Below are 25,691 nucleotides of genomic sequence, written 5' to 3'. Positions count from 1 at the left end.
CAGGATACTAAATTCCAAAACATGTAAATATATAAAAAAGCTCTATAAAGTTTCTAACTTGTAGGTACAGGATGAATTTTAAAACTGTAGCATTTCTTTACAACTTGCCTTTCACTCAAATGTGAGAAAGGGGGAATTTTGTCCCAAAATATGTTATATGAAGAAATGGGCAAATTAAAAGGAAGTTTCCACATCTCTGTTGGACATGGCTTTCAAGGATTGAAACACCCAATACAAGCTGACATCAGCTTCTTAACACAGTCAACATGGTTCAGCAAAGATTGTTCAACATGGTGCTACCTCCATCTGCTCATACGTGCTGTGCTAGAATTAAATAGCTACTTAACATTTGAGAGAAGCAAGACTTTAATGAAGAGTGCTACAAGTTATGGACAATAATTAGTTCTCATATTTTAAAAAAAGATTACAGAAAACACTTTACTGATTTTTTTTTTTTTTTTTTTTTTTTTTTTTTTTGCCAAAAAGACAGTCTTTAAGGATGTCCGAGAGAGACAGCAAGCACAACACGGTACAAAAGGAGAAGGGAATGTTGAGTTTAGAGCAAGACACTAACACAGCACAATTAGGGAATCAGGCGGAAGCAACCATTTCACAAAGAATGTAATTAGGCATTTATATTCAGTCAAGATTTTTTTAAGCTTTAAAAGTCCAGCATAAGGAAGAGACTTGGGCAGGGGGACTGGGGTAAAGGGCTACGCTTATCTACAATCACCATTTTACCAAAAAACACACTGGTTCAACCACAGGAGAGGTGGAGGTTAAACCTGCCTGCCTAGCCCAGCAAATACTGGGAGCAAATGCCAAGGCTGTCAGGTCTAGATGTTGATGTTACAACTGGCTAAAGAATTTTTAAAGAGACACTGATTCCACCAGGACTGGTCTCTCATCAACCTGGGTTCCTGACAGATGAAGGTCCTTTGCATTTGCATCAGAAGGCCAAAGCTTTACCTGGAACAAGTTCACTCCAAATAATGCTCACGTTGCTGGTTTTAACAGGTCAGAGTCATGAGTGGCTCCTAACAGACTCCACCATTTCCTAGGAGAAGGTTCTACTGATTACCAGGGATTTAAATTCAAGCAAACCACTAAAGAAGGGAAATACTAATGATATTCTGGCACTATACAAGCTATGTGCCTGTCATCTCTGCCAAGGACATGGGGTAGACTTGGCTTTGTTTCTCAGCTCCATGATCTTCAACAGCAATGAAGTAGAACTGGTACCTCCCCCATGTTGGAGGAGGATGCCCAAAATTCTCATCCCAGCCCAGCTTCTGAAAGAAAAACAGACTATCAGGGGCTATTATTAGGAACCATGCTCCTGTGAATTCTGTGGAAATGAAAGCCTGTTTCAGTTCATGCCAAGTTTTTTCATGGTCCGCCAGCGATCCTTAATCATCACAGCTGTTCGGTTAACAAATGGATAATTTTTGGAAATGGCAGCCCAGTTTCCTTCTCCATATTTCTGCACTCCAGCCTTGACCCACTCGCTTTCTTCTACAGTCCACTTCTGCAAAAGAAAACCAAAATATTTATCACAACCTGTCTCTCCACTTATTCACATTTTCCTACAATGAAGAGGTAAACTCACGAATCGTAGGACAGTAATCTGAACCCAAAAGAAGGGTTTATGTTTTTAAAACATGATATAGATAAGCTAACACTGTGGATTTAGACATTTAATAATTTTCCGTGTCCTGCCATTTCATCGTCAACTAATAATCACTTCTGCATTAAAAACTTCAAACGTACGTTGTTCATAGTCAGGAAAATGTATCAGAGGTTTCTGTCCTCCTAGGTTTTTCTTCCAGAGAATTTCTTCCTTTAACTTACTTTGGATTATCTGGAATAATCCTGGATTATTTGGAAAATTGAAAGACCTTCTTCCAGGTGCATGGAAACATCCTATGTCCTATGCATGTTCCAGGTGCATGGAAATACACCGTATGCCGTGAGGTGCGCGTACTTATTTTACCTTTGTTCTATCCACACGACCAGAAAAGGTCAGAAAATGTCATTTTAAATTACCTGCTTTCTTGTTATACTGGTTGCACTCTCTTCATCTGGTGCTGCTGGAAAACATTAAAAGTAGATTCATTTCAGAGTTCACCTTTCTCTTGTGAACAAACCACAAGAAAAAGACATCAAATGTTCTTAAAAGGAAAACTTAATTGGAATTTCCCAACATTGAGAGAAGAAAGGCTGTCACTAAATGGTAATTTGTTTTTGTCCTTTGTTTACAAGATAACAGTCATTTCAGCCAATGAGAATCTCTACAGAGCAAATAGTTTACAGACAGACATTCAATAAAGACATTCAATTAAGGTTAATGATGGATTTCAGGCTTTTTAGTAAAACCTACATGACTCTTAAAATTACTGAGTGACTGTGTTAAAACTCTAATATATGCACATATACAAGTGACCCTTAAAGAATGTGGGGGGTTAGGAGCCCCAACCCACAATCTAGTCAAAAATCTACACTGACTCCCCAAAAACTTAATAGCCTACTGTTGACCAGAAGCATTACCAATAACATAAACAGTCAATTAACACATATTTTGCATGTTATATGTAATATATTCTATACTCTTACAGTAAGCTGGAGAAAAGGTTAAGAAAGTAAGAAATAAAATCCTAAGAAAAATACATTTACAGTATTATACTGTATTTATTTTTTAAAAATGCATGTCAGTGGACCCGTGCAGTTCAAACCTGTGTTCAAGTGAAGTGTATTATAATGTTGTGTGTATAATTTCTGCTTTACAACCCCTTGCTAACCACTGCTTTGAAATAACAATTTTACTGTCGTAGGCCAGAATTTTCAAATCCCTGATCATTTTATGTACGTAAAGTGTGGTTCAAGATCTTAACAAGAACAGGATGGTAAGCCTTAAACAAGAACAGGATAGTAATTATTGTTCCCCACTCAGAGAGACCATGTGAGATCTGCTCAAGTTCCACATTCTCACCATAAGGAAAGACATCAGGCCTCAAAAAAATGCACAAAGATAATTTTTCGAAAGGCCAGAGGGCTATAGGAGGGTATACTAGTATAAAAGGCATGCCATTGCAAGCGAACAAGAGCCATTAAAAAGCTGCAAGAAAAGGCAAAATTGCACACAGGTGAAACTTGCTAGAGGTCTGCTGCAGCAGATGCGACTGTTCCAGCAGTGCTTCCTACAGCAGTGGTGGTGGTTCAGGAAAAGGGATATTTACAGACAGAGTCAGGTTATTTATTTTTAAATCGTGGAAGTACTTCATACTGTAGTGGAAGCAGATTTTAAAGCTGATAAATCTGGACTGCACTGGAAGTAGATGTTTTCTGGAACTTTTAGATCCTGTTGTTTTTAAATATTTTATGCCACTTTTATTGATTTTCTGTTACTTCCTTTTCCTGTGTGATCTTGATCTTGCCAACTATGATTGTGCCAATTAAGGTACTTTTTAAGGATAAAATTGGGATTGGCAGGTTTACTGTTGTTGCTGTGTTACCAAAGTCTTTAGAATCTCCAAGATTATGTTTTAGTACTTAAGATATTTCCATTAGAATGCAAAGTATGTGGTGGGAGATATTCTGATGCAAATGCTACAAGTTTTAATATTAATTATGGAAAAGTAAAGTTTCTTATTTTGGAAAAAAATAAACTGGTAAGAGATTTTTTTTACTTAAACAAGAAATGCAGGGAATGGCCACTTCTACCTTTAATTAAAAGACTTTAGGAAGAACATCAGCTAGAATTAAATATAGGATTTATTAAAACAAAACCATGGGGTGCCCGGCTGGCTCAGTCGGTGGAGCATGCTACTGTTGTTGATCTCAGGGCTGTGAGTTCAAGCCCTGAGAACTTGGGTGTGAAGCCTACTAAAAAAAAATTTTTTTTTAATTAAAAATTCTGTTTAAAGTGCTGCTTTGACAGTCTCCATCGTTTAATGGGAAAGGACATAAAACTGACTCCTCGTGAATCACAATGAGGAACTTACTAGACTTATACAAGTTTGGAGACAAGCAGTTTCTGGAACATTAATGTGATAGTAACAGGCATCTATACTTCAGCTACTGTCAAGGAGACCAAGGAGAATGTCCTAGCTTACCCTGAACTTGAAACAGTTCATCCTCTTCCACCCATGTCTCTTTTTCTTCAACCCCATTAGAGCTGTTCCATTTGCCTTTGGGTACTCTGAGGGGAGATCAACAAGAGGACAAGATGTAAAACAGATTCATCAGGGTCATCCCATATTTTACCCTCAGCTCTCTCATGGCCTGTACTCCTCCCTGTTCTGTGACCACAGTGGAGATCCATTTACAATTCCCAAAGTCCAGGGGCGCCTGGGTGGCGCAGTCGGTTAAGCGTCCGACTTCAGCCAGGTCACGATCTCGCGGTTCGTGAGTTCGAGCCCCGCATCGGGCTCTGGGCTGATGGCTCAGAGCCTGGAGCCTGTTTCCGATTCTGTGTCTCCCTCTCTCTCTGCCCCTCCCCCGTTCATGCTCTGTCTCTCTCTGTCCCAAAGAAAATAAATAAACGTTGAAAAAAAAAAAATAAAAAAAAACAATTCCCAAAGTCCTGACCTGGCCAGGCGTCTCCATGTCATTGTCCCACAGGCTGCAGGATCATCCCTCAAACTCAGCAATGAATGAATACACCACTGTCCCCCTCAAAATCTGTTCATTTTCCTGTTCTTGGTTGGTTGGTTTGGATTCTCATTTTAAAGGTCTCACTCAGCATTCTTCTAACCCAGAACATGCAGACTGCTCCCAGTTCTTCAAAGACATGCCCTGGTCCTATCTCTGAACTGCATTCTTTTCCCTCTCCATTCCCCTTGTCCAAGCACTGGTACCTTTCACCAGTATCACTAGTCTCTTAACTGGAGTCTCTGTCCTCAGCCCCTTCCGCTTCCAAAACCACCTGAACATCAGTCTGAAATTACCTCATCTCTGTTCCATGATGGCTTCTCCCTGCCTCAACATTGAAGCCTGTATGGGTGAATGAAGATCCTCCAGTCTGGCTCCAGACAATTTCTTGCTACCAAAGCCTCCTCTCTCCACCCACACCGGCACAAACGGCAGCCATGCCTTCTGCTCTTTTCCTTCTATAAGCTCTGTTCTTTCCTCTCTATGCTTCCCTCTGCTTGGGATTCCCTTCCCTGCGAAGTAAAATTCTACCCATTTTTTAAGGCCATCATTCCCAATGAAGCTTACACCCTAAGTCCTGGCCCCCAATACACACAAAAAGCCTCCACTTCTCTGCTCTTGTGGTTGTGCTTCCACTTTTTTAAACAGCCAGTTCACAGCATACCCCTTAATCATAAGCACCTTGAAGGCAAGCTCTGTATCTTCATTTATCTACCTCAAACATCTAGCACAGTAACACATAATCTAACAGGAGCTGGAGAAGTAAATGCTAGAGTAGTAACAGGATTATCAAAGAGCTGCAAATAAATTAAACCACTGAAGATCAGAGTGTAAGCAAATAAGAATCCTTCCTGTAAAAGTGAAATGTTAAGTACCTGAGTGTAATCAAAAAAAGTCCCAAAGCTAAAGAAATAATTCCAAACTTGAATTATTGAATAAATGAAAATTGTAGTCAGTCTTTTCTATTCAACTTTAACTATGTTTACCTGATTAATAATAAATGGCCCTCGGAACATAACACAGCACAAATCTGATCTCAGAACTGTAACATCTTTTACAAAGCAAACATGTAAAGTATCTGATTTTAATTTTGAAGAATTTATATAGATCAAATGACTTGTAAAACTTGACCAACAGAGTACAGAGACAAACCTCTGCCTCCTTCCCCAACTATGAATGGAAATTTATTTTTAACACTGGCTAGGTATTTTGCAAATGAGTAATGAAAGCTGTTCACTTAAGAAGTACACAGACTTGGAAAAAATTCCTTGAGTTCCAGGAGTTTTCTATGAAATTGCCTACATGGCTGAGACAAATGGTAAACTATCCACTTTATTTTTAAGCTGGGTCATATCCCCAAAAATATTATTTCTGAGAATAATTTGCTTGAGACAAAGTGAAAAAAATTACATGATGTTTTTCCTTTTCAGGATATTAACTGTGTTAATTACTGTTTATAAATAAAAGTCAGGATTACAGCTTTAGTTTTCTGCCTGCTTATCCCCATGCTGGGATAAAACTGATTTTAACCTCTGGGACTGTCATTTTCACCTATGTGTCTGTTCACTCTGCCTTCAGACAATCTGCACAGACCACTATGGTAACCTCCTGCTCCTCCTTTGAACGCAACACTTATTCTGTGTACACACGTTTGGTTTTGCCTAACTTCTGTTGTGGAAGGGGCTGAAATCGGTCCTCATCTCACTGTGAGGTGGCTGTGTAATCCTAGGCAAGTCACATCACTTCCTCGTCCTTAAGCTCCTGTTGGTAAAGTTAGAACTTGATGAGCAGTGAATGGGCTAGAGGGGTCTGGTCTAGAGGGGTCGGCAAACTACAGCCTCTGGCTGCTGGTTTTTGTACAATCCTTGAGCTAAGAATGGTTTTTACATATTCAACGGGTTGTAACAAAACAAAACCAAAAATAAGCAATAGAGACACAAGTGGCCAGGAAGCCTAAAATGTTAACCCTTTGCTGGCCTTTTATGTAAGTTTTGGGTAGGACCCTTTAAATTGCAAGATACCAAGAATTATTATTTTATTTGGTTAACAAATAGCTAATAAGCATTTGCCCTGTGCCAAGTGCCATTGGACATATAAAAATCTACTAGTTGTGACCCTGCCCTCCAGATGATATACCCTAATCCTGCCTTCATTTCCACCAGCCCAGCTTCCTCCAGATCCTGACTACTCATTCAGTAGCAGTCTCCAGCCACCTATCTGATCTCTTTGCCTCAGTGCCTATTCAGAAGCCATCCATGGTAGTTCATCAGGCCCTCAGATTAGCTGTAGTAGAATTTTCTGGGGTATAGTTAGAAAAGCAGATTACAGATCCTGCCCCTTCTAATTCAGTACTCAGGATCCTGGGATTATCTATTTTATTAAACATCCCACAGGTCACTGTGATAGGAAGCCCAGCTTAAGAACCTCTGACTGATAGAATACAAAAAGAATTCAAGACCTAGCCCATCTACCCATCCACACATTTCTTCCCTTCATCCTCTCTGTGCATTATATTCTTTTGCCATACAGAATACATGATGTTTTCTGGAGCATACTAGGCTTTCTCATGACTATACAAGAGATCCCTGCTGTCTAGAACCCCCACCCCACAATATGCTTGATGACCTCTTATTCATCCTTCAAGGTCAGCTCAACATTTGCTCCTCTGCAAGGCTTGTTCCACCCACAACTTTGCTGAGCAGACTGAGCTCTTCTTCCCTGGAGCTCCCAGGTACCTCACGAGCAAATCCTTTAGCCAGGCTTTTACTGTAAAGGACCAGAGAGTACCTTCAGATTTGCAGGCCTTACTGTCTGTGTTGCAATTATTCAACTCAGTGTAGCATCAAGAGCAGCCACAAACAATACATATGTGATGTTTGTGGCTGAATTCCAGAAGTGGGTGCCAGACACATTTGGCCCAGGAGCTGTAGTTTGCCAACCTCTGCTTTAGAATACCCTTCAAACTTCATGCGCTTGACACGTGAGAGAGGTAAACAGGTCTAAATCTTCACGAATCTTCCCATTTATGAAACCACTGTAATCATGCATTCTCTACAGTTTCCTCATCTGTTCATAGCAGTAATATCTATGCTTTAGAGGACTGCTGCAAGGAATAAAGGAGATCATGTATCAAATGAGAATAAAAGTGTGTTGAGCTCCATTTGCTTGCCCAGCCAATGACTCACTCACTTCCCAATGTAGGTAATGGTATGTATTGTGCAGATTTGTGCCTGAGTATTAACCATTTAGATGCCACAGCCTCTCTGGGCACCTAGCACATGCATGTCAGAGCAGTGGTAGAGATGGCAATGACCTTGGGTGACCAGTGAGATGATCACTTAAAGCAGGGTTGGCAGGGGAGATTCATGGAAGAAGCAGAATTTTAAGAAGCATCTTGGTGTAGGTGGTGTATGGGCCATTGACTTTTTGAGTCAAGACTGATTAGGGTTAAAAATCCCAAAGCCCAACTTTGCCACTTTTCAGCTTTGTGATTTCAGGCAAATTAATAACTTTTCTAAACCTTTGTCATCTGAAAGTGGGGCTAACATATCACTTACAGAGTGAGGATTCTAGAGATTCAGTAAAATAATATGTGAAAAGTGCTTGGCCCATGGAAAGTACTTCATCAATATCAGCTTCTCTTCCCTTTGAAGGAGGGACGGGATTCTCACAAGCAATAATGGAGGAATGAAAACCCAACTGTGAGGAATGAGAGGAAGCAAGAAGAGTACAGCAGTAGAAACAAAGAGAGTATGTTCCAGACAGAACAAGCAAACCAGTTTGCTTAGAGGAAGGATCCACAAGAGAGCACAAAGGGTAGCAAAACTTAAAAGCCAGCCCACGACAGGGAGCAAAATATAAGCATTCTAACCACTGCCCCACAGAGCCTAGCAGAATGTGAGAGATTAGGAGATATTTACTGAGTTTGCCAAGTCTTACATACTCATAGAAGGTGCAAAACTATAAATATTCATAAATCTTTTTAAGGATCAAAGTCTAAAGTGGCCTAACTCAAACAAATTTCTTTTAACAAGGAAGACTGATACTTAGTAGTCAAGGCACTCAGAAGTTTGCTAAAAATGAAAGCAGCAATGAGTAGGAGGCTCTGAAACCCTTCCATCCTCACTCACGCCTAGTGCAATGCCTCGAAGCCCACGGGTGGGGCTTCAGAACTGGCAGGGATGGCTATGTCGTCACTCCCCACTCCCAAGTCACATTCTAGCAGTCTGAGCAAGCCTTGGTGGTGAATAACTTAGCTGAAAGTTACTTCATTCATGGAAGCAATACCAGGCCCAACCAGGACCACCAACCAGCCCCAAACTGCCACAAAGAACGTCTTCATACTTGGGATTCTTCTCCCCAGGGAGGGGTTGGTTGAGAACGGTGGGCTTGGATGGTGATGCCGGGATGACCTCCTGGGAGGAGTCGAGGCCTGTGCTCGGCTCAGTACTCTGGCTGTCCTCCTCCAAAACCAATCTGCTTATTGTCATGCGCTTGTTCTTGGGCTGCAGTTCAGAGCCACCCTCACCCTCAGTAGGGGCTGAACTTTCATTTTCATCTTTTCTTGGTCTCTTGTTTTTGAGGGCTGGTGATGGCAGAGACACTTGATTAGGAAGTACCAGATCTTTCTGGTCCAGTTTTGAGAAGGCTGCCTCAGAATCTTGTGCACTGGACAGAGTCTTGAAAGCTGCTTTCAGGGTCATAATTCCAATGGTGGTTGGGGTACTCCGTAACTGCCTACACATGAAGCAGATATACAAAGATCAGTCTCACCATTACTGATGCTCATCCAAACAGCCACAAGTTTTCCAAAGTGTGAAGCTTCAAATTAGAGGACTCCTCAAGTTGAGGACACTTCATTTGGGAAAAAAAAAAAAAAAACGTTGCTCAAAACAATCTTTAATTATAAAGCTTCCATTTATAAGCATAAATAGAGGCTTTATATGATATAGAAGTTGAACTCTGGAGTTTAAACTCCCAAGTAAGAGAACCTTAAAGGACTAGGGCCAATGACACTCCTCTTCCAAGAGACCTCCTTAGCCAGCATGCTAATCCCTTTAGTCTGCATGAACTATAGCAACTACGTCAGAACTGTGTATAGTGCCGAATAGCTACGAGTCTGTCTGGGCAACCAAATGACAATTCAGCAATCTCACCTTGAAGTCTAAACTCTTCTTCCAGCTCTCCAGTTCAACCCTCATGTGAAAGAAGGAAAAGACTGGTCTCCATTCTGCCCCCTTTCTCCTACAGTACACTTATAAATGGGATTTTGAGAATTGTCAGAGTTAGAAGTGTGCCAGTCTTGGAACAATGAGAAACTGCCTTTTCATAATAAAGTTAAGTTCAACTATGATTTGGAATAACTGGTATAATTAAATTAAAAACTGTTAGGAGAGGGCAAACTGGCACCCTACAAGCCAAACCCAGCTGACAGATATGTCTTGTTGCCTAACCTATGCAAGTTTTGTTTTCTTTAAATTGGACTAATTGTCTCCCCAAACTGGGAAAGGTCAAAAAACAAAACAAAAACAAAACTGGATGTCTCACATAAAAATTTGAACTGAAGTTTGGGCATCCTTGGACATTTCCACATTGCAACAATCACACAAAGCTGAAAAGCATGCCCTCTCTGGTTCACACTCACATGCTCTGAAATGCATTATCCTGTACTCCTGTACATTTTCTACTGGGCCCCCAAAGGCATCTAAACCTGTAACCCCTGCTTTAACAACTTGTCTTGGGAATCTGATTCACAAGTCTGAACAGTGCATTAAGAGATCAAGGACGTAATGAGTGAATATGGGCAAGGCAAGGACAGGACAACAGAGAAGGAAAGAACCTTTGAGGAACAACCAGTCAGGAACTTCTGTCAGGGATATGACATCGCATCTTCAATATTCTCATTTTCCCGAGGTGTGCTCTGTAACTCCCACACTGCCTTGTATAAGTCACCAAATAACATGTCAGTACTAGGAGAAACTAACTGATTCTACTCTAAGGAGACTGCTTCCAACAGACTACCCTTATGTTTCACCCAAGATCACAAAAGGGCATCCCTCTCACCTTGCAGGTTCTCTGAGTGGCTTCTGCACAGGCTCTGGTGCTGGCTGTTTATCTTCCTTCACTGTACCTGAGGCGACAGTCTCAGATTTCAAAGCTTTTTTGGCCATCTGGGAAAAGAAGGATGTCATCAGGAAGAGGAAGTCACAGAGTTTCATTAAATCTCTTCTTTCACAAACGTACACACTCAACATGCAAACATGTTCACTTATAAATCCACTCAAGGCATAAACTAGAGGAGGACATACAAAGGGAAAGAATTCACAAGAACTATCTCAAATGTCTTGCTTTTTTCTTTCCTCAAAAGATGGCTCCCAATTTTCTATACTAAAGGAGAACTCAATTTGAGTGGTGCTGACCATCTTGACACTGCAAGAATTCAACCTTTTGGACAACAAACAAGTATGTGATTTGACTCTACTTCCTCTTCCATTCTTCCAATCTCATCTCTAATCTAGTTTCTGAATGCCAAATATACTTTTGGGGTCATGGACAAAAGTCAAACTTTTTTTTCCAAACTTGGGGTAACTAATGCTTATATTAATATCTTTTACTTTGTGTATAAATTTTTTTATAAAACATATTTCACAAATATGTTTTTCCTATTAACTCTGAAAATCCTTACTTATACCACATAAAGCCCTGAGTGGGCCAATCCTGCTCTAACAACAACTGCCCATTTGTCTCCCTCTGACTGAAGTTTTATACATTTCCAATTAGTCTAGTATCATTCTGTTTCAGATATGCATATCTGTAACAAGTGGTGTCTTAAGAACTGAGAGTTCTAAGGGTGTCTGGCTGGCTCAGTCAGTAGAGCGTGTGACTCTTGATCTCAGGGTCATGAGTTCAAAACCCATGTTGGGCGTGGAGCCTACTTAAAAAAAAAAAAAAAGAGGGGGCAGTGCCTGGATGGCTCAATCATCTGAGCGTTTGACTCTTGATTTCGGCACAGGTCATGATTTCATGGTCCTGGGATCACGCAGGCTTTGCGCTGGGCATGGAGCCTGCTTGGGATTCTCTCTCTCTCCCTCTGCCCCTCCCCCACTTGCACATGCTCTCTCTTAAAAAAAAAAAAAAAAGAGAAAAAGAAAAAAAAAGAACAAAGTTTTGTCCCCCGCCCCCCCCCCAACAGTAGAAGGTTATTTTTCCAGTTATCTGGAATACAAAATAAAGGACCCCAGGCCAGGCTCAAGTATCCTGACACTTGCTCCCTGAATATTCCAAACTATCTGCTTTACAGATAATTTCACATCTGCCAAATGACTGCTAGGACACCTAACACTAGTCTAATATGGGCCTGGCAGATCTACTGTTATGAGCTAAGATATTTTCTTTCTTTCTTTCTTTTCTTTTTTTTATAAATTTTTTTTTTCAACGTTTATTTATTTTTTTTTGGGACAGAGAGAGACAGAGCATGAATGGGGGAGGGGCAGAGAGAGGGAGACACAGAATCGGAAACAGGCTCCAGGCTCTGAGCCACAGCCCAGAGCCCGATGCGGGGCTCGAACTCACGGACCGCGAGATCGTGACCTGGCTGAAGTCGGACGCTTAACCGACTGCGCCACCCAGGCGCCCCTCTTTCTTTCAAGATTTTACTTTTAACTAATTTCTACACTCAATATGGGGCTTGAACTCACAGCCCCAAGATCAAGAGTCATGTGCTCTATTGACTGAATCAGCCAGCCTCCCTGAGCTAAGATATTCTCAGATGTTGGTGATTTAAAACCAAAATCAAACCAAAACAAAACCCTCTCACTCAGTTTTCCAATATCACAGGCCACCCTATAGGACACACTAGGTTCTTATTCTTCCACATGCTGTCCTGACCCTCACTGCTGCCATTCTTTATGCTGATCACTTTGATCCAATTAAAGAACGTCTTCATTTAGTTTATGCCTTATCATACTTCTCATCACACCTTTCTTCTCCAGTTATTCCTTCCTCCTAATAACCCTACTATACTGTATCTACCAAACCACTCTTGCTCCCGAACTGAACTCAAATTTCATCTCCTTTGGGAACCACCACTCATTTCAAGTGTTCCCCTACTTTAACCACAACAGATTAATCACATGTAGGAGGTATAAATGGAAGGTGAAGGAAACCAGGTACGTTCCATGTACCTCTGTCAGAATCTCCGCTTCTGTATATTTAAGGCATTTAATTAAGGAAGACAGTGCATATAAATCAAAAGTCTTTTACACACATTTACTCTTTTCACTTCTAAAAAGAGCTGTCCTTTTCTAATTGCCTGCACATCCTCAAGGCCACATCACAGTTACGGGAAGAGAAGGCCAAGCCCCACCGTGAGGAGGTAGGGCTCTGCGTCATCCAGGTGACTCTCCAGGAAGCGCAGCATCTTCTGCTGGAAGGTCTCATAGGAAAAGTTCTGGATAACAGGGTGGGCCAAGTTCTTCTCACGGATAATGTTCAGGAGATCATTTCTCAGCTTCTACACAAAGGACCGATATTTGCAACATAAGAAAGGAGAACTCTAGTAAAAATTCAGTGATGGTGAGTTGAGACAACACTATCGACTTTCAAATGCTGTCAATGGCCATGAGTGTTCATATATAGGAAGGGGAGCCTACCATAAAGAACAGGGCAATAAATTATGGATCAGCCATAATGGGTTAGTATGTAGCTATAAAAAAATACGAAGAACTTAGGATCTAAAGTACCTTTACACATTTACATAAAGATTTTTAAACTTAAGGAAAAAAAGGATGAAGAAGCTCCTTACGTGCTAATATAGAATGACCTTCAAGATATATTAAGTGAAAAAAGCAATTTACAAAATGCTCAAATTAGTGTGTAGAATATGCTCACAGGTATATATGGGAAGAGCAGGAAGAATGGATATATGTATGTATCTCTGTATACACACACATAGGCTTGTTTGCTTGCATATGCATAGGCTAGACTATCTCTGAAAGGATAAAAGAAAAAAAAAAAACACTGGTTGTCTATGAGGAGATGAATGAAGTGGCTAAGTCAAGAGATAAGAGAATTTTCACTAAGCTCTTTTGTTGTACTTTTTGAATTTTATTATGTACATGTATTACCTTTTCAAAAACTAAAATTTAGATTTACAAAGGAAAGAAAAAAAAAAAAGAGCAGGGCACCAACAGAGCTTTTGACACCAGAAAATAGAGGAGTTAAGTCCTCACCAAGGCTGGTTCTCAAGTCTGCAGAATCAGCATTTATGTAAATAAAGTTAGGAGCGTTACCCGAAGTTGATAGCTTAATACCTGGTGCTGATCACTTAAATAAAGTTCTGCCACAAACCAGACAGAAATGGGCAAGAAAATAATTTAGGTAAATTTGTACAATACAAAATAAATTTTGAAAAGTCAATCTCACAATGTTTTTATCCCGTATATAAAAGACAACATGCTAAGGATGCCAAATATTTAAATTACATTCCTGACAAAGAACCCTTTCCCTGTTTCCCCACAAAAAACAATGAGACGGATTTAAGTCAGGGAAGCAAAAGTATATCAAATTTACCTGAGTTGTGGGGTCCTTGGACATATGTTTTTTCAAAATTTTTGAAGCCTTTTCAAATTCTTTGTTTTTGATACAAATAATGACAGCCTACAAAAGGGGAAAAAAACCTTTTTTTTTTTAACTGTTGTAATAATGACAGGAGTAATCAGAAAATCAGGTACTAAAATAAACTACTAAAAAGTAAAAGTGAGCCTTATTTACCCAAGAAATTTTTCACAATCTATCAAATTCCTGTACTTAAAAACTAACAGTCACTGCTCAGGCATTATGAACAACTGTAAGCACTCTTCTTTCATTGTGTAGGGTAGTAGATTTTCAACATTACACTGGATTTTTAAAAAATAGCTGATAAAGCAAAATCTGATCCTCTGGATTACAGACCATTTACCCAAATTGAATAGGGCCTCCCAAGGAAAAGCAAAATGGACAGGAGTCATTCCAGGTCCCCAGAACAATTGGATCTGTTCTTTTTGGATGCAAAGCTTTGATATAATGATGGGGACAGAGTGGGGATGATAGACTGTTGGGGGGGAAAAAGCCATTTGCTGACCATAGGGTTCGGCTCTCCATTCAGGAAAGGCCTGAGGCCATTTCTGTAGGAGAACCAACACAGCCTCTCACTACCGTAAAACCCCAGCTGGCAACTCCAGTTAAAAGTGTACAGGAAATTACTGAGATGAACAAATCCAATGCATCCACATGTAACACACAAAAGGGGCAAAATTCCCGGCAGAATGAAAAAGTCTCATCAGCTACAGAGCAAAAGAAGAGTCCTTTCATAAAGAAACCCCAAGAAAAGATATGCAGAGGTAAAATGACAGTGATCAAAAATTTTTAGGGATTTTTTTTTTTTAGATTTTATTTTTTAAGTAATCTTTACACCCAATGTGGGGCTCAAATTCACAACCCCGAGATCAAAAGTCACATGCTCCACTGACTGAGCTAGCCAGGCACCCCAAGGGATATTTTAAAAATATATGTGTACATTTTTTTTTTTTTTTTTTTTAATTAGAAAAGCCAGGGGAAAGTTGGGAGCATTTGGAGTTATCTTACAGAATAAAGTAGCTACTCTAAATCCTGTGTCAAAGAGAGGTATAAGAAACATATTACACACACACACACACACACACACACACACACACACACACACACACGGTAAGGAAAACTCGTCCACAGATATTTTCAATCTTCATTTCAGAGAAAAACTGAAGGAGATACAGATGAAGAGAAGGAGGAATAGCAAGGGGATTTCAGTATTAATCTCTGGTGATTCTGTCCTCAGCATACAAAGGAAACTGTATACATATACATATACTATATACATACAAATTCAAATGCTCTTGAATAGCAGGCACAACCATATATAAATTCTTGCTGCCCAAGGAAGGTACAAAGTAGGTCTTTTCATTTCAGTCATGACCACATTTGCTTTTACATCATTTTCCGCAGAATAACTATACTTATACTGAACTTTCTTGAAGAATTCAAAGGTTTTACTTTGTATAAAATCATTTAGATCCTATCATGTTTTTAAATTTTATTTAACATGCATACGGTAAAATGAACTTTTTGGGGGGTGTAGTGTTCTTAATTTAAAAACACCTACTGAATCCTGTAATGACCACAGAGGACACAAAAACCATGGATCCAAAAACCTCCCTTGTGCTACTTTTCTAGTCACCCCTCCCCATCCCTGACCCCTGGCAACCAATGATCTTCTCAGTTTCATCTTTCCAAGAATGTCATAAATGGGTCGGGGGTGGGCTAGATGGGTGATGGGTATTAAAATGGGCACTTGTGATGAGCACTGGATGTTGTATGTAAGTGATGAATCAATGAATTCTACTGAAACCAATATTGTCTGGTATGTTAACTAAAATTTAATTAAAAAAAAAAGTCATATAAATCGACTCATACAGTATGTGGCACTTATTTTTTAGAGGCTGTAGCCCTGAGACTGGCTTCTTTCCCTCTGTATAAATGCCTCTGAGATCCATCTATGTTGTTATAACATCTATATAGTTTTTTTCTTTCTTATGGCTGAGTAGTATTCCATTGTATGAATTTATTGTAGTCCTCCCTCCCCTTTCCTCTACATACTTACCTATAAAGTCTAATTTATAAATTAGGCACAGTAAGAGATTAACAACAATAAATGAGAACTGTAACAATATACTATAGTAAAAGTTATGTGAATGTGGTCTCTCAAAATATCTTATTGTACTGTATTCACCCTTCTTGTGATGTGAAATGGTAAGATGCCTATGTGAGGACATGAAATGAGGTGAATGATGTAAGTATCAAGACTTAGCCGTAGGCTACTACTGGCTTTCTGCCTTTTGACTATGTCAGGAGGATCATCTGCTTCCCAACCACAGTTGCCTGTGGGTAACGGAACTGCAGAAAGTGAAACTATGGATACGGGTGGGGGGGGGGGGGGCTACTGTACTACATTTTGTTTATCCATTCACCTGCTGAAGGATATTTGGGTTGTCTGCAAATTTTGGTGATTATGAATAGATGCTAAAACCTTCATGTACAAGTTTTGGGGTAAACATAACATTTCTCTAAAGTAAATAACCACAAGTGGGATTGCTGGGTCATACAGAAAATGTATGTTTAACTTTATATGAGAAATGGCTAAACTGTTTTCCTGAGTGGGTATACCATTCTGCACTCCCGTTGGCAATGTGTGAGAGTTCCAGTTGCTCCACATCATTAGTGTATTTTTTGAAGTTGAGCTATTCTAATAGTATGTCCTGTATTCACTGATTTTAATTGGTATTTCTCTATTGACTAAATGATGTTGAACATCTTTTCATGTGTTTATGTGCCATTTGTACATTCTCTTTGAGGAGACTTTTGCCCATTTTTTAAATGGTGCTTTTTTTTTTTTTTTTGAGGCTTCTTTATATATTTTGAACACAAGTCCTTTGTCAGATAGTGATTTGTAAATATTCCAGTCTGTGGCTTGTCTTCATTCTCTTAAGTGTTTTGCTTGGAAAAAAAGTTTTAAATTCTTGTTAAGTCCAATTTACCAGTATTTCCTCTTATCAAAATTTCCTCTTAGCCCTGTGTCGGGCTCTGCACTTACAGCACAGGGCCTGCTTGGGATTCTCTTTCATTCTCTCTCTCTACCCCTCCCCCACTTGCACGGGTGCTCTCTCAAAATAAAGTTAAAAAAAAATTTTTTTTTTAATGTTTATTTATTTTGAGAGACAGAGTGCGAATAGGGGAGGGGCAGAGAGAGAGAGGGAGACACAAGAATCCCAAGCAGGCTCCAGGCTCCGAGCTGTCAGCACAGAGCCCAACATGGGGCTCGAACCCACGAACCATGAGATTATGACCTGAGCTGAAGTCAGACACTTAACCAGCTGAGCCACCCAGGTGCCCCGAAATAAATATAGTTAAAAAAAAATTCCTCTTATGTATCATGCTCAGTGTCATAGCTAAGAATTTTTGTCTGAGTCCAAGACATAAAGATTTTCTTTCATGTTCTCCTCTAAGTTTTACAGCTTTACATTTTGCATTTATTTTAATTTTTTTATTTTGAGAGAGAGTGTATGCACATGAGTGGGGGAGAGGGGCAGAGGTTGAGAGTGAGAGAATCTTAAATAGGCTCTGCGCTCAGCACAGCTGGGCTCAATCCCAGGACCCTGGGATCCTGACCTGAGCTGAAATCAAGAGTTGGTTGCTCAACTGACTGAACTACCCAGGTACCTACATTTTACATTTAGATTATTTTGAATTAATTTTTGTAAGTTTTAGGTCAAGGTTCACTTTTTGCATGTGGACATCCAGCTGTTTCGTATCATTTGTTGAAGACTATCCTTTTCCGTTGAATACCTTTTCCATTGCATTTCTTTCAAATTTTTGTCAAAAATGAAGGTTATATTTGTATAGGCCTATTTCTGGACTCTTGTTCCATTAACCTATGTTTATAGTCCTGAGCAGCTTTATAGTAAGTCTTAAAATTGTGTAGTGAGTCCTCCACTTTGTTCTTCTTTTACAAAATTGTTTTGGTTATTTAGTACTATAGTCATTGGGGTCTTCATTCCATTGCCTGGAGAGAACTGACCTCTTAACTATATTGTCTTCCAGTCCATGAACGTGGTGTGCCTTTTTATGTATTAGGTCTTGATTTCTCTCATTAGCATTTTGTGTTTTTCCACATAAAGATCCTACCCATGTTTTACTAGACATATACTTAAGTATTTATTTTTCTTCTTTTTGGGAGCTATTATAAATGGCACTGTTTTGATAATTTCAAGTCATTCACTGCTAATATATACTGGACATATGAATAATTTTTGTATGTTGATTTTATATCCTCCAATCTTGCTATACTTACTTATAGACTTTTTAGTATATTGTATGGGATTTTCCATATAGACAGTCCTACCATCTGCAAATAGGGACAGTTTTTTTCCTTCCTTTCCAGTCTGTTATCTTTTATTTCTTTTTCTTGACTTACTGCACTGGCTAGGTCTTCCAGTATAACATGGAATGGAAACAGTGAGAATGGACATCCTTGCCTTGTTTTGGATTATAAGCACAAAGCATTCTATCCTCCACCATCTAGGATGATGTTAGCTATAGGTTTTCCGTAGATGTCTTTTATCAGGTTGAGAAAGTTCTATTCCTAGTTTGCTGAGTGTTCTTATCAGGAACTAATGAATTTTGTTAAATGCCTTTTCTGCATCAATTGAAAGATCATATGTTTTATTCTTCTTTAGACTAATAGAGTGGAGTACACTGATTGATTTTCAAGTTTCAAACCAGCCTTGCATTCCTGGGGTTTAGTTTCCCCACTGTGCTATACACTGCATCTGCATCCACAGCAAGCAGCAGGATAGACAGTAAAGAAGCAGTGGAATTTGCTCTGCATTCTAGGGATTACAGCTCCACTGCTAAAAGAGAAAGGGTTCTCTTCCTTCAGTTTTAGGTGCCAGCCCTGCTGCCAGTGTCATCACTGGGCCACTGCTGCCACCAGTGCAGTATTGCCTGGGTGCTGGGGCAGGAGAGAAGGGAGAAAAAAAAGCCTGGGATTTTTCCCACCCTCCCTGACCCTCAGGAGATCTCTTTCTTGCTCCTCAGGCCAGAGAAAGCCTTTCTTGGAGTTCTTTCTCTTCCCACCTAGAGTGCACTTCTAGGTTTCGGGAGCCTTCAAGTCCAGGCTAGGTGGTAACAGAGAAGGAAAAAGTGGTCAGCTACTCATCACCAGTTGGTGGACCTTCAAATTCTCGTCTTCTTCCCCACCTGCTTACTATCATTTACATTTTTGAATTGTCAGATAGGTGCTCCACACAATCTGTCCAGGACTTAGACTTGCATTAAGTAAGACAGAAGAGAATATGGTTACTCTGTCTTTTCCAGAATTAGAACCAGGTCCTACTATATTTACTTTGTAAAATAAGAAAGGAAATGTGAATGCTTTCAAAATCTAAATTAAAAGTCTGCCTCCAACATTTGTGCTATGAGCTTATCTTTTAAATCTATTTTTAATTTCCTGGAAAGTTTTTTGTTTGTTTGTTTTAAAGAAATGAACTCTTGCTTTTTCACTTGAAAGTTTTCAGAAAGCAGTATAATTTCTTTGCTTATGTATATATCTCTACGGTTCTTAGGGTGTAAGCAATAGCAATGGTCTCTGGCTAACTTAAATAAAAAGGAAATTCCAAGCACAGATTTTCAATACAGGCAAGATGAGTTTATATTGGGCAACAGCAGGGGGGGGGGGGGGGGGGGGGGCGGGGCGCGGGCAGTAAATCGCAGAAGGCACATAGAAAGAGAAAACCAAAACTCACAGAAGGGAAGAAAGGCTAAAGAAAAAAACTCAGAAAGAAACCAGGCTGTTGTGGGAAACAGGAATACTCAAAAAGCTCTGACAAAGCTTTTTATTTCAAAAATTAAGGTACTTAAAGAGTGTGTTTTATGCACCCAGCCCCCCCTCCTCCAAATTGGGTAAGGCCTCAAAAGAAAAAGTGCTGTTACCAAAGGTGCAGGGGAGAATGATACACAGCAAAAAGCAACAAATAAATGCTTTCCCAATAATATACCATACATGTTACTCTCTGCTGTTCTCCACAGAAACCTGAGGAATCTTTCAGTTATGAAGAGAAAACCAATTTAGCCTCAATACCATTAACAGCTTACAGAAGCAGTTCTCAAACTTTTTAGTCTCAGGATTCCTTTATACGTTTTTTTGTTTTAATCTTTATTTATTTTGAGAGAGAGACAGAGTGTGAGCAGGGAGGAGCCAAGAGAGAGGGAGACAGAATCCGAAGCAGACTCCAGGCCCTGAGCTGTCATCACAGAGCCTGACGCAGGGCTTGAACTCACAAACCGTGAGATCATAGCCTGAGCCAAAGTCGGACATTTAACCGACTGAGCCACCCAGGCGCCCCAGGATTCCTTTATACTTTTAAATGTTAATGAGGACCCCAAAGAACTTGTTTTTGTGGGTTATAGAAATATATTACAAATATAGAACAAAAATTTTAAATATTTATTAATTCATTAAAAACAACAAACTCATTGCAGGTTAATATAAATATCTTTATGAAAAATTACTGTATTTTCTAAGATAAAAGTCTAATGAGAAAGCTGGCCTTGTTTTACATTTTGGCAAATCTCCTTAATATCTGGCTTAATAGAAGAAAGTTGGATTCTCATATCTGCTTCTGCATTCATATTGATGTGATGTGTTGTTTTGGTTAAAATATACTAAAAAACTCCATCCTCACATAGATATGAAGTTGGAAAAGGGAGGAGTATTTTTAACAGACCTTTGAGAAAATTGTGGATAATCTTCTTTGATTCTACACCAAACTTGGGCAAGTGAACTTTTCATCATCTGTTACATTAAAATCTGTTAGTCTATCTTGCATTTTAAATGGCTCTTTTACCCATGAATGATTTTATAATATATTGCATTGGCCATTTGGAAAATATTTATTTACTGAATTATGTAGATCTTCCAAATGTTGACACATTCATTAAAAATACCTTGAAAATAACCAATATTAATAATCACCATCAATCTTATCAGAAAAATCTAAGATTTGGGAAGCTGTCAGGCACATCAATACCAGTTTTCTAGAATTTTAATTTTTACTTGAAAGCGTCAGTTTTTATCAATGGCAACAAATACTATCAGTGTTTTCTCTGAAGTGACAAATTCCCTTTGCTCTTTTACAAGAAAATGACTGCCAAATGCCCACACCTAAACAGCCAAAATGTGTCAGTTCTTTTCAGTTAAAAAAAAGAAAGGTGTTCATTCCATTAAAAAAGTGCTAGATCAGCATGCAACTCAAACAGTCACACAAGTGATTTCCTGAGGCCAACCATCAAGTTTTGGTATATGGCAGAAATGCTTTGAGCAAACTTCCTACTTTGTCATACAAAATACTGAAAAGATCTTTGCTCAAGGGTCTAGATTTAATAAAATTAATAATTTTACTGCTTTATCAGTGATCTTCTAAGTTGAAACTGGCTTTTATTTGTTATTTAAACTGCAAGAATGTGGCAATGAAAACTCCAAAGGCTACTCTACAGGTTACCACCACCTTAGTCATGCCAAGATACCAGCAATTTTACCCATCACTGCTTTTACACCATTAGTGCAGTCAATGCACAGAAAGTCAACTAATGTTTTGGCATTGTTTATGAAAATAGTTTTTTGATTCCTGAAGGGGTACCACAGACCTGTAGAAATGCCTACATCATACAATGAAAAGTTCTAACTTAACAAATAACCTATTTGATAAACTTGAACAAAAATTTAATAGACATTTAAATGAATGTTGTGAAACTTTACAAAAAGCTGAAAATGCATCAAAAAGCTTCAATGAGCCTAGGTACTCCATGGCATTTCCCCAAAGATGACCATTAACAGATTCTAGGAATCTAAATGAAAAAATTTTTAATAAGAAATTAGGAGGCAAGTGATACAGTATCACTGAATAAGAGTTCAAGGTAATTGTGGTAGCCAGCCTCTAAAATGCCCTGCAGTGATCCCCACACCCTGCACAGTCCCATTACACACTAATCCATAGTTGGTCTGGTCTGTGTGACCAACAGCATATGGCACAAGTGATGATACTTGTGAAATTAGGTTATAAAAGACTGCAGCTTTTGTCTTGGGCTCTTGTTCTCCTGGATCACTTGCTCTAAAGGAAGCAAGCCATCACACCGTAAACAGCCCTGCAGAGAGGCGAGGAGCTGAAGTCTCTACCTAACAACCAGCAAGGAAGTGAGTCCTGCTAACAACCAACCACGTGAGTGAGCATGAGAATAGATCCTTCAACCCCAGATGAGTCTTGAGATGATTGCAATCCTAGCGGACAGCCTGACTATAATCTCATGAGAGACCTCAAGCCAAAAGCACTCAGCTGAACCACTATCAGATTCCTGACTCTTGGAAAATGAGAGATCATATTAACTGTTTTAAGCTGCTAAATTTTGCGGTATTTGGTCCACAGCAATAACAGTTTAATACAGTGAGTATAACAAGAAATCTGGTACCTGATGGAAAATGGAAAAGAACAAGGTCAACATAAGAGTATGGTTGACAGTTTTAAGGTCATTTGCATTTCGCTAATAGATTTTTCCTAAGGAAGCCCCCAAATGTGATCTATAAACTTAAAAAAAATAATAATAAAACAACAAATATGCAGATGAAACCCACAAATACTCTTCCAGAAGAAGGGACAGAAATAAATCTATGTAGCTCTTGTGTTTTAAAGGAATTGCACTTCTGAATCTGCTACCTAACTTAACAGGAATTACATGAATTATTTTGAACTGGTACCATTTCTTCCTTTTTTTTTTTTTTAAAGATTTTATTTTTAAGTAATCTCTATACCCAACATGGGGCTCGAACTCACAACCCTGAGATCAAAAGTCTCATGCTCTACTGACTGAGCCAGCCAGGCACGCAATGGTGTACCATTTCTTCCCATTCAAAAGATCTTTAGCTATTCTGAAAGTAGGCATAGATTTCTCCTCCTTTGCTAATATGTCTTCTCTGACATTGTCCCTCCATCACAAACTTGACTTACCTATACTAAAAATCTATTCTTGGAATTATTCCTCTTTGGAATTTGGATTCTCTGAGCATTCTCTCCAAAACCAAAAGTAGCTCCTTAATTGAATAAATATCTGTACCTCACACACACTAGTTGTCTTTTTTAACAGGGTACCTAAGTACCCAGCACACAGCCAAAGGACAGAAAGTCTTCCTTGCTTAAGCAAAGTTTTATCTCCACACCCCTACCTGAGATCCTATGTTTTAAGGATCCTTTTCTTAACAGTTTCCTTACTTTCCACCACCAAGGCAATGCTCAGCTGTTAATTCTTCACTCCCCACCTCCACATCTGCTTCCACCACCACCACCCCCCCGCCCGCAGCCTTGGTTTTTTTCTGACGGGTTTCCACTGCCTGTTGTGTTTTAAGTAAGTTCTACTATCTGAAGCTAGCTGAGCCATGACACACACACTCAAGTTCCTAGATACCCCAGTAGGTTTTTCCTTGTTAAGAACACTGGCTATGCCAGCCTTCTACCATTACTGGTTTTCTAACTGGCTGATTATCCCAGCACCTTTGATTCTGTTTGTTCAAAGGCAATGTTCCTCTTCAAAGTCAGTCCCACATTTCTCAAGGCCCCAGTTATCCTCTTTGGTTTATTATAAACAAGGATGACCAAATCCTAGGCCTGTTACTTCTAGCCCTTTCATGATGCTCCTGAATGGTGTAATAACCTCCAAAATGTCAGTCTTCAATGCCAACCCATTTCCTTTGTATTGCCTCTTCTGCCAAGGCCACAAGGAAAGCAACCAAAATTACAAAAGCAGCGTACCTGCCATTAACACTTTCCAAGCCTGACCTGGGAAGGGGTCACCTGAAGAGATATAACATCTGTGTGTGTCTACATTTCAATATGTTCACTTGCTCTCTCCATCGTCACACAGAAAAGATAAGCATTGGTATGCTCAAAGACATCTGATTTTTGTCAAAAGAAAAAAAAGAAATAAATACAGAGCCTTACAGCTTCCTTGACCAGTTTTCTACTGGATTCCACCACTGCCTCTGTCAGTGTAAATTCCGTTTTAATCATCTCCAGCACATTGATAGCTGATTCCAGTGGTGTGAGCTCAGCCTCCATATCAAAGGAACAGTCTAGGACAAAGAGCACAGTTTTCGCTTTAAGAGATTTTATAAGAAGCAGAAACAACATGTCCAAAATACATGTTTATCTGAAAAGACACATGTAAATATGGTAACATTTGCATTTAACTTGCTAACAGATTGGCTACAAGCTTACAAACATATTAAGAGTTCAAATTCAAGCCAATGAATTTGAAGTGACTATTTTTTAATTTTCAAGACAGGTAAAAATTTATTTTTTAACCCATGTATTTGCATCTCAAATTTCAGGGTACACACATCCTCCTCAGATACAAGCGACCAGAAACTGGAGACAGTTTTGCTAACAGCTCTCAAGTTCAATTAAAAAAAAAAAAAAAAAAAAGTGCTTATACTCTGGAAAACATTCTACCGGGAAAAATTTGGCCATCTTAACATAACTCATTAGATCGCAAAAGTTGGGGCAAGCAAGAAACAGGTGGGAGGAAATAAAAAATAGAAAAGCAGACGAGAATCTTAACTGGAGAAAACTAAACCCAGGGAATAGACTCATTTTAGAAGGAAAAAGATCACCGTGATCGAGACATAGTAGTGCACCTTCACCCCGAATCCTTCAGTTCTGGACATAAGTTGGAAAACAACAACGTAACCCTAAATTAGTATGCCCTGAGAACACAAAAATTGCCATACCTAAATTTTCCCCTTCTTCGATGCGCGACAGGCACTGCATAACCCGCAGCAGCCGAGAAACGGTATGCTCCTTCCCCAAGGGCCTGACAAGCAGAGCTAGGAAAGAAGACATCGTTGGCTCGGCGACCCCCAGCCCCGACACCCGGGCCCCACAAATCCCCTTCCCCGGCCAGCCTCCTTCCCTAGGTCCGGCCCTCACCCTGCATGATGTCCCGGATCTGCCTGAAGTCCCCGTACCGGCTACCCCGAAAGGCCCGCAGCGCCTCGTGGAAGTAGAACTTGAGCACCCAGCGGTTGACCGCCTCCTCCAGCCGTGCCTCCCCCGCGCCCCGCTCCGCGGCGCCCCCCAGCCCCGGCTCCTGGCGCCCCCGCCGAGCGCGCCCGCTGCTGCGGGACGCCCGCCGGCCTGCCGCCCGCCCGCTGCCGTCGCTGCTCCCGCCTCCTCCCGCCATCGCGTCCGATCGCCGCGCGCCCTCCCCGCCTTCCCGGCCGGGCCGCTTCTTCGACTGTGACGCCTCCGGGTCACGCACAACGCCCGGGCCGGAAGCGGGGCTTGCCGTCCCGGCTCCCGCGGCCATGACACGGACTGCGTTTCTAGCCTCCCGCGGGCTTCTGGGAGGGAAAAGACTATGGATCG

At 40.1% G+C, this 25,691-nt stretch overlaps 2 protein-coding genes and 1 non-coding gene across 10 annotated transcripts in view; 1 reads left to right on the top strand and 2 right to left on the bottom strand.

The window, feature by feature from the left end:
* NIP7 (nucleolar pre-rRNA processing protein NIP7) overlaps positions 1–25,691 on the top strand; it is a 73,627-nt gene that overhangs the window by 11,573 nt on the left and 36,363 nt on the right. The window contains exon 5 of one of the 7 annotated variants that reach the window (XM_086689050.1): positions 24,656–25,061. The exons of 5 other annotated variants lie outside the window; for them this stretch is intronic. In XM_086689050.1, coding sequence (XP_086545176.1) covers positions 24,656–24,799 — 144 coding nt within the window. In that variant the 3' untranslated portion in view covers positions 24,800–25,061. Of the gene's footprint in view, positions 1–11,017; positions 11,815–24,655; positions 25,062–25,691 lie in introns of those variants that run through there. One more of the 7 variants, XM_086689056.1, reaches the window with a different exon arrangement.
* TERF2 (telomeric repeat binding factor 2) lies at positions 182–25,664 on the bottom strand. 2 transcript variants are annotated; one of them, XM_086689046.1, is made up of 10 exons: positions 25,254–25,664; positions 25,055–25,150; positions 24,267–24,397; positions 14,221–14,307; positions 13,016–13,162; positions 10,714–10,820; positions 8,995–9,387; positions 4,113–4,198; positions 2,047–2,087; positions 182–1,528 (listed from the first exon to the last, which is right to left on the bottom strand). In XM_086689046.1, the coding sequence occupies exons 1-10, from the start codon at positions 25,630–25,632 to the stop codon at positions 1,370–1,372; spliced, it is 1,626 nt and encodes a 541-aa protein (XP_086545172.1). In that variant the 5' UTR covers positions 25,633–25,664; the 3' UTR covers positions 182–1,369. The 2 variants fall into 2 exon arrangements, with proteins under 2 accessions (XP_086545172.1, XP_086545171.1); XM_086689045.1 differs by having other exon boundaries at positions 2,047–2,090; positions 25,254–25,663.
* TRNAK-UUU (transfer RNA lysine (anticodon UUU)) lies at positions 23,081–23,153 on the bottom strand. Its single transcript has one exon. It is a non-coding gene; the product is annotated as a tRNA-Lys (tRNA).

This window comes from Puma concolor, chromosome E2 (genome assembly GCF_028749965.1).
Source record: "Puma concolor isolate L17-30 chromosome E2, mPumCon1.1.hap2, whole genome shotgun sequence".
Taxonomy (NCBI): Eukaryota; Metazoa; Chordata; class Mammalia; order Carnivora; family Felidae; genus Puma; species Puma concolor.
The sequence above is the reverse complement of the archived record's forward strand: the minus strand, read 5'-3'. Positions and strand labels throughout refer to the sequence as shown.

Bases quoted from the DNA above. Each gene is read 5' to 3' on its own strand.
- TERF2 (XM_086689045.1), bottom strand. From the start codon at position 25,632: ATGGCCGCGGGAGCCGGGACGGCAAGCCCCGCTTCCGGCCCGGGCGTT. The intron at 24,398-25,054 runs GTATGGCAATTT...TCTTTGTCCTAG, and splicing joins CGAAGAAGGGGAAAATTTAG to ACTGTTCCTTTGATATGGAG. The intron at 2,091-4,112 runs GTAAGCTAGGAC...AATGTTTTCCAG, and splicing joins TGAACTGTTTCAAGTTCAGG to CAGCACCAGATGAAGAGAGT.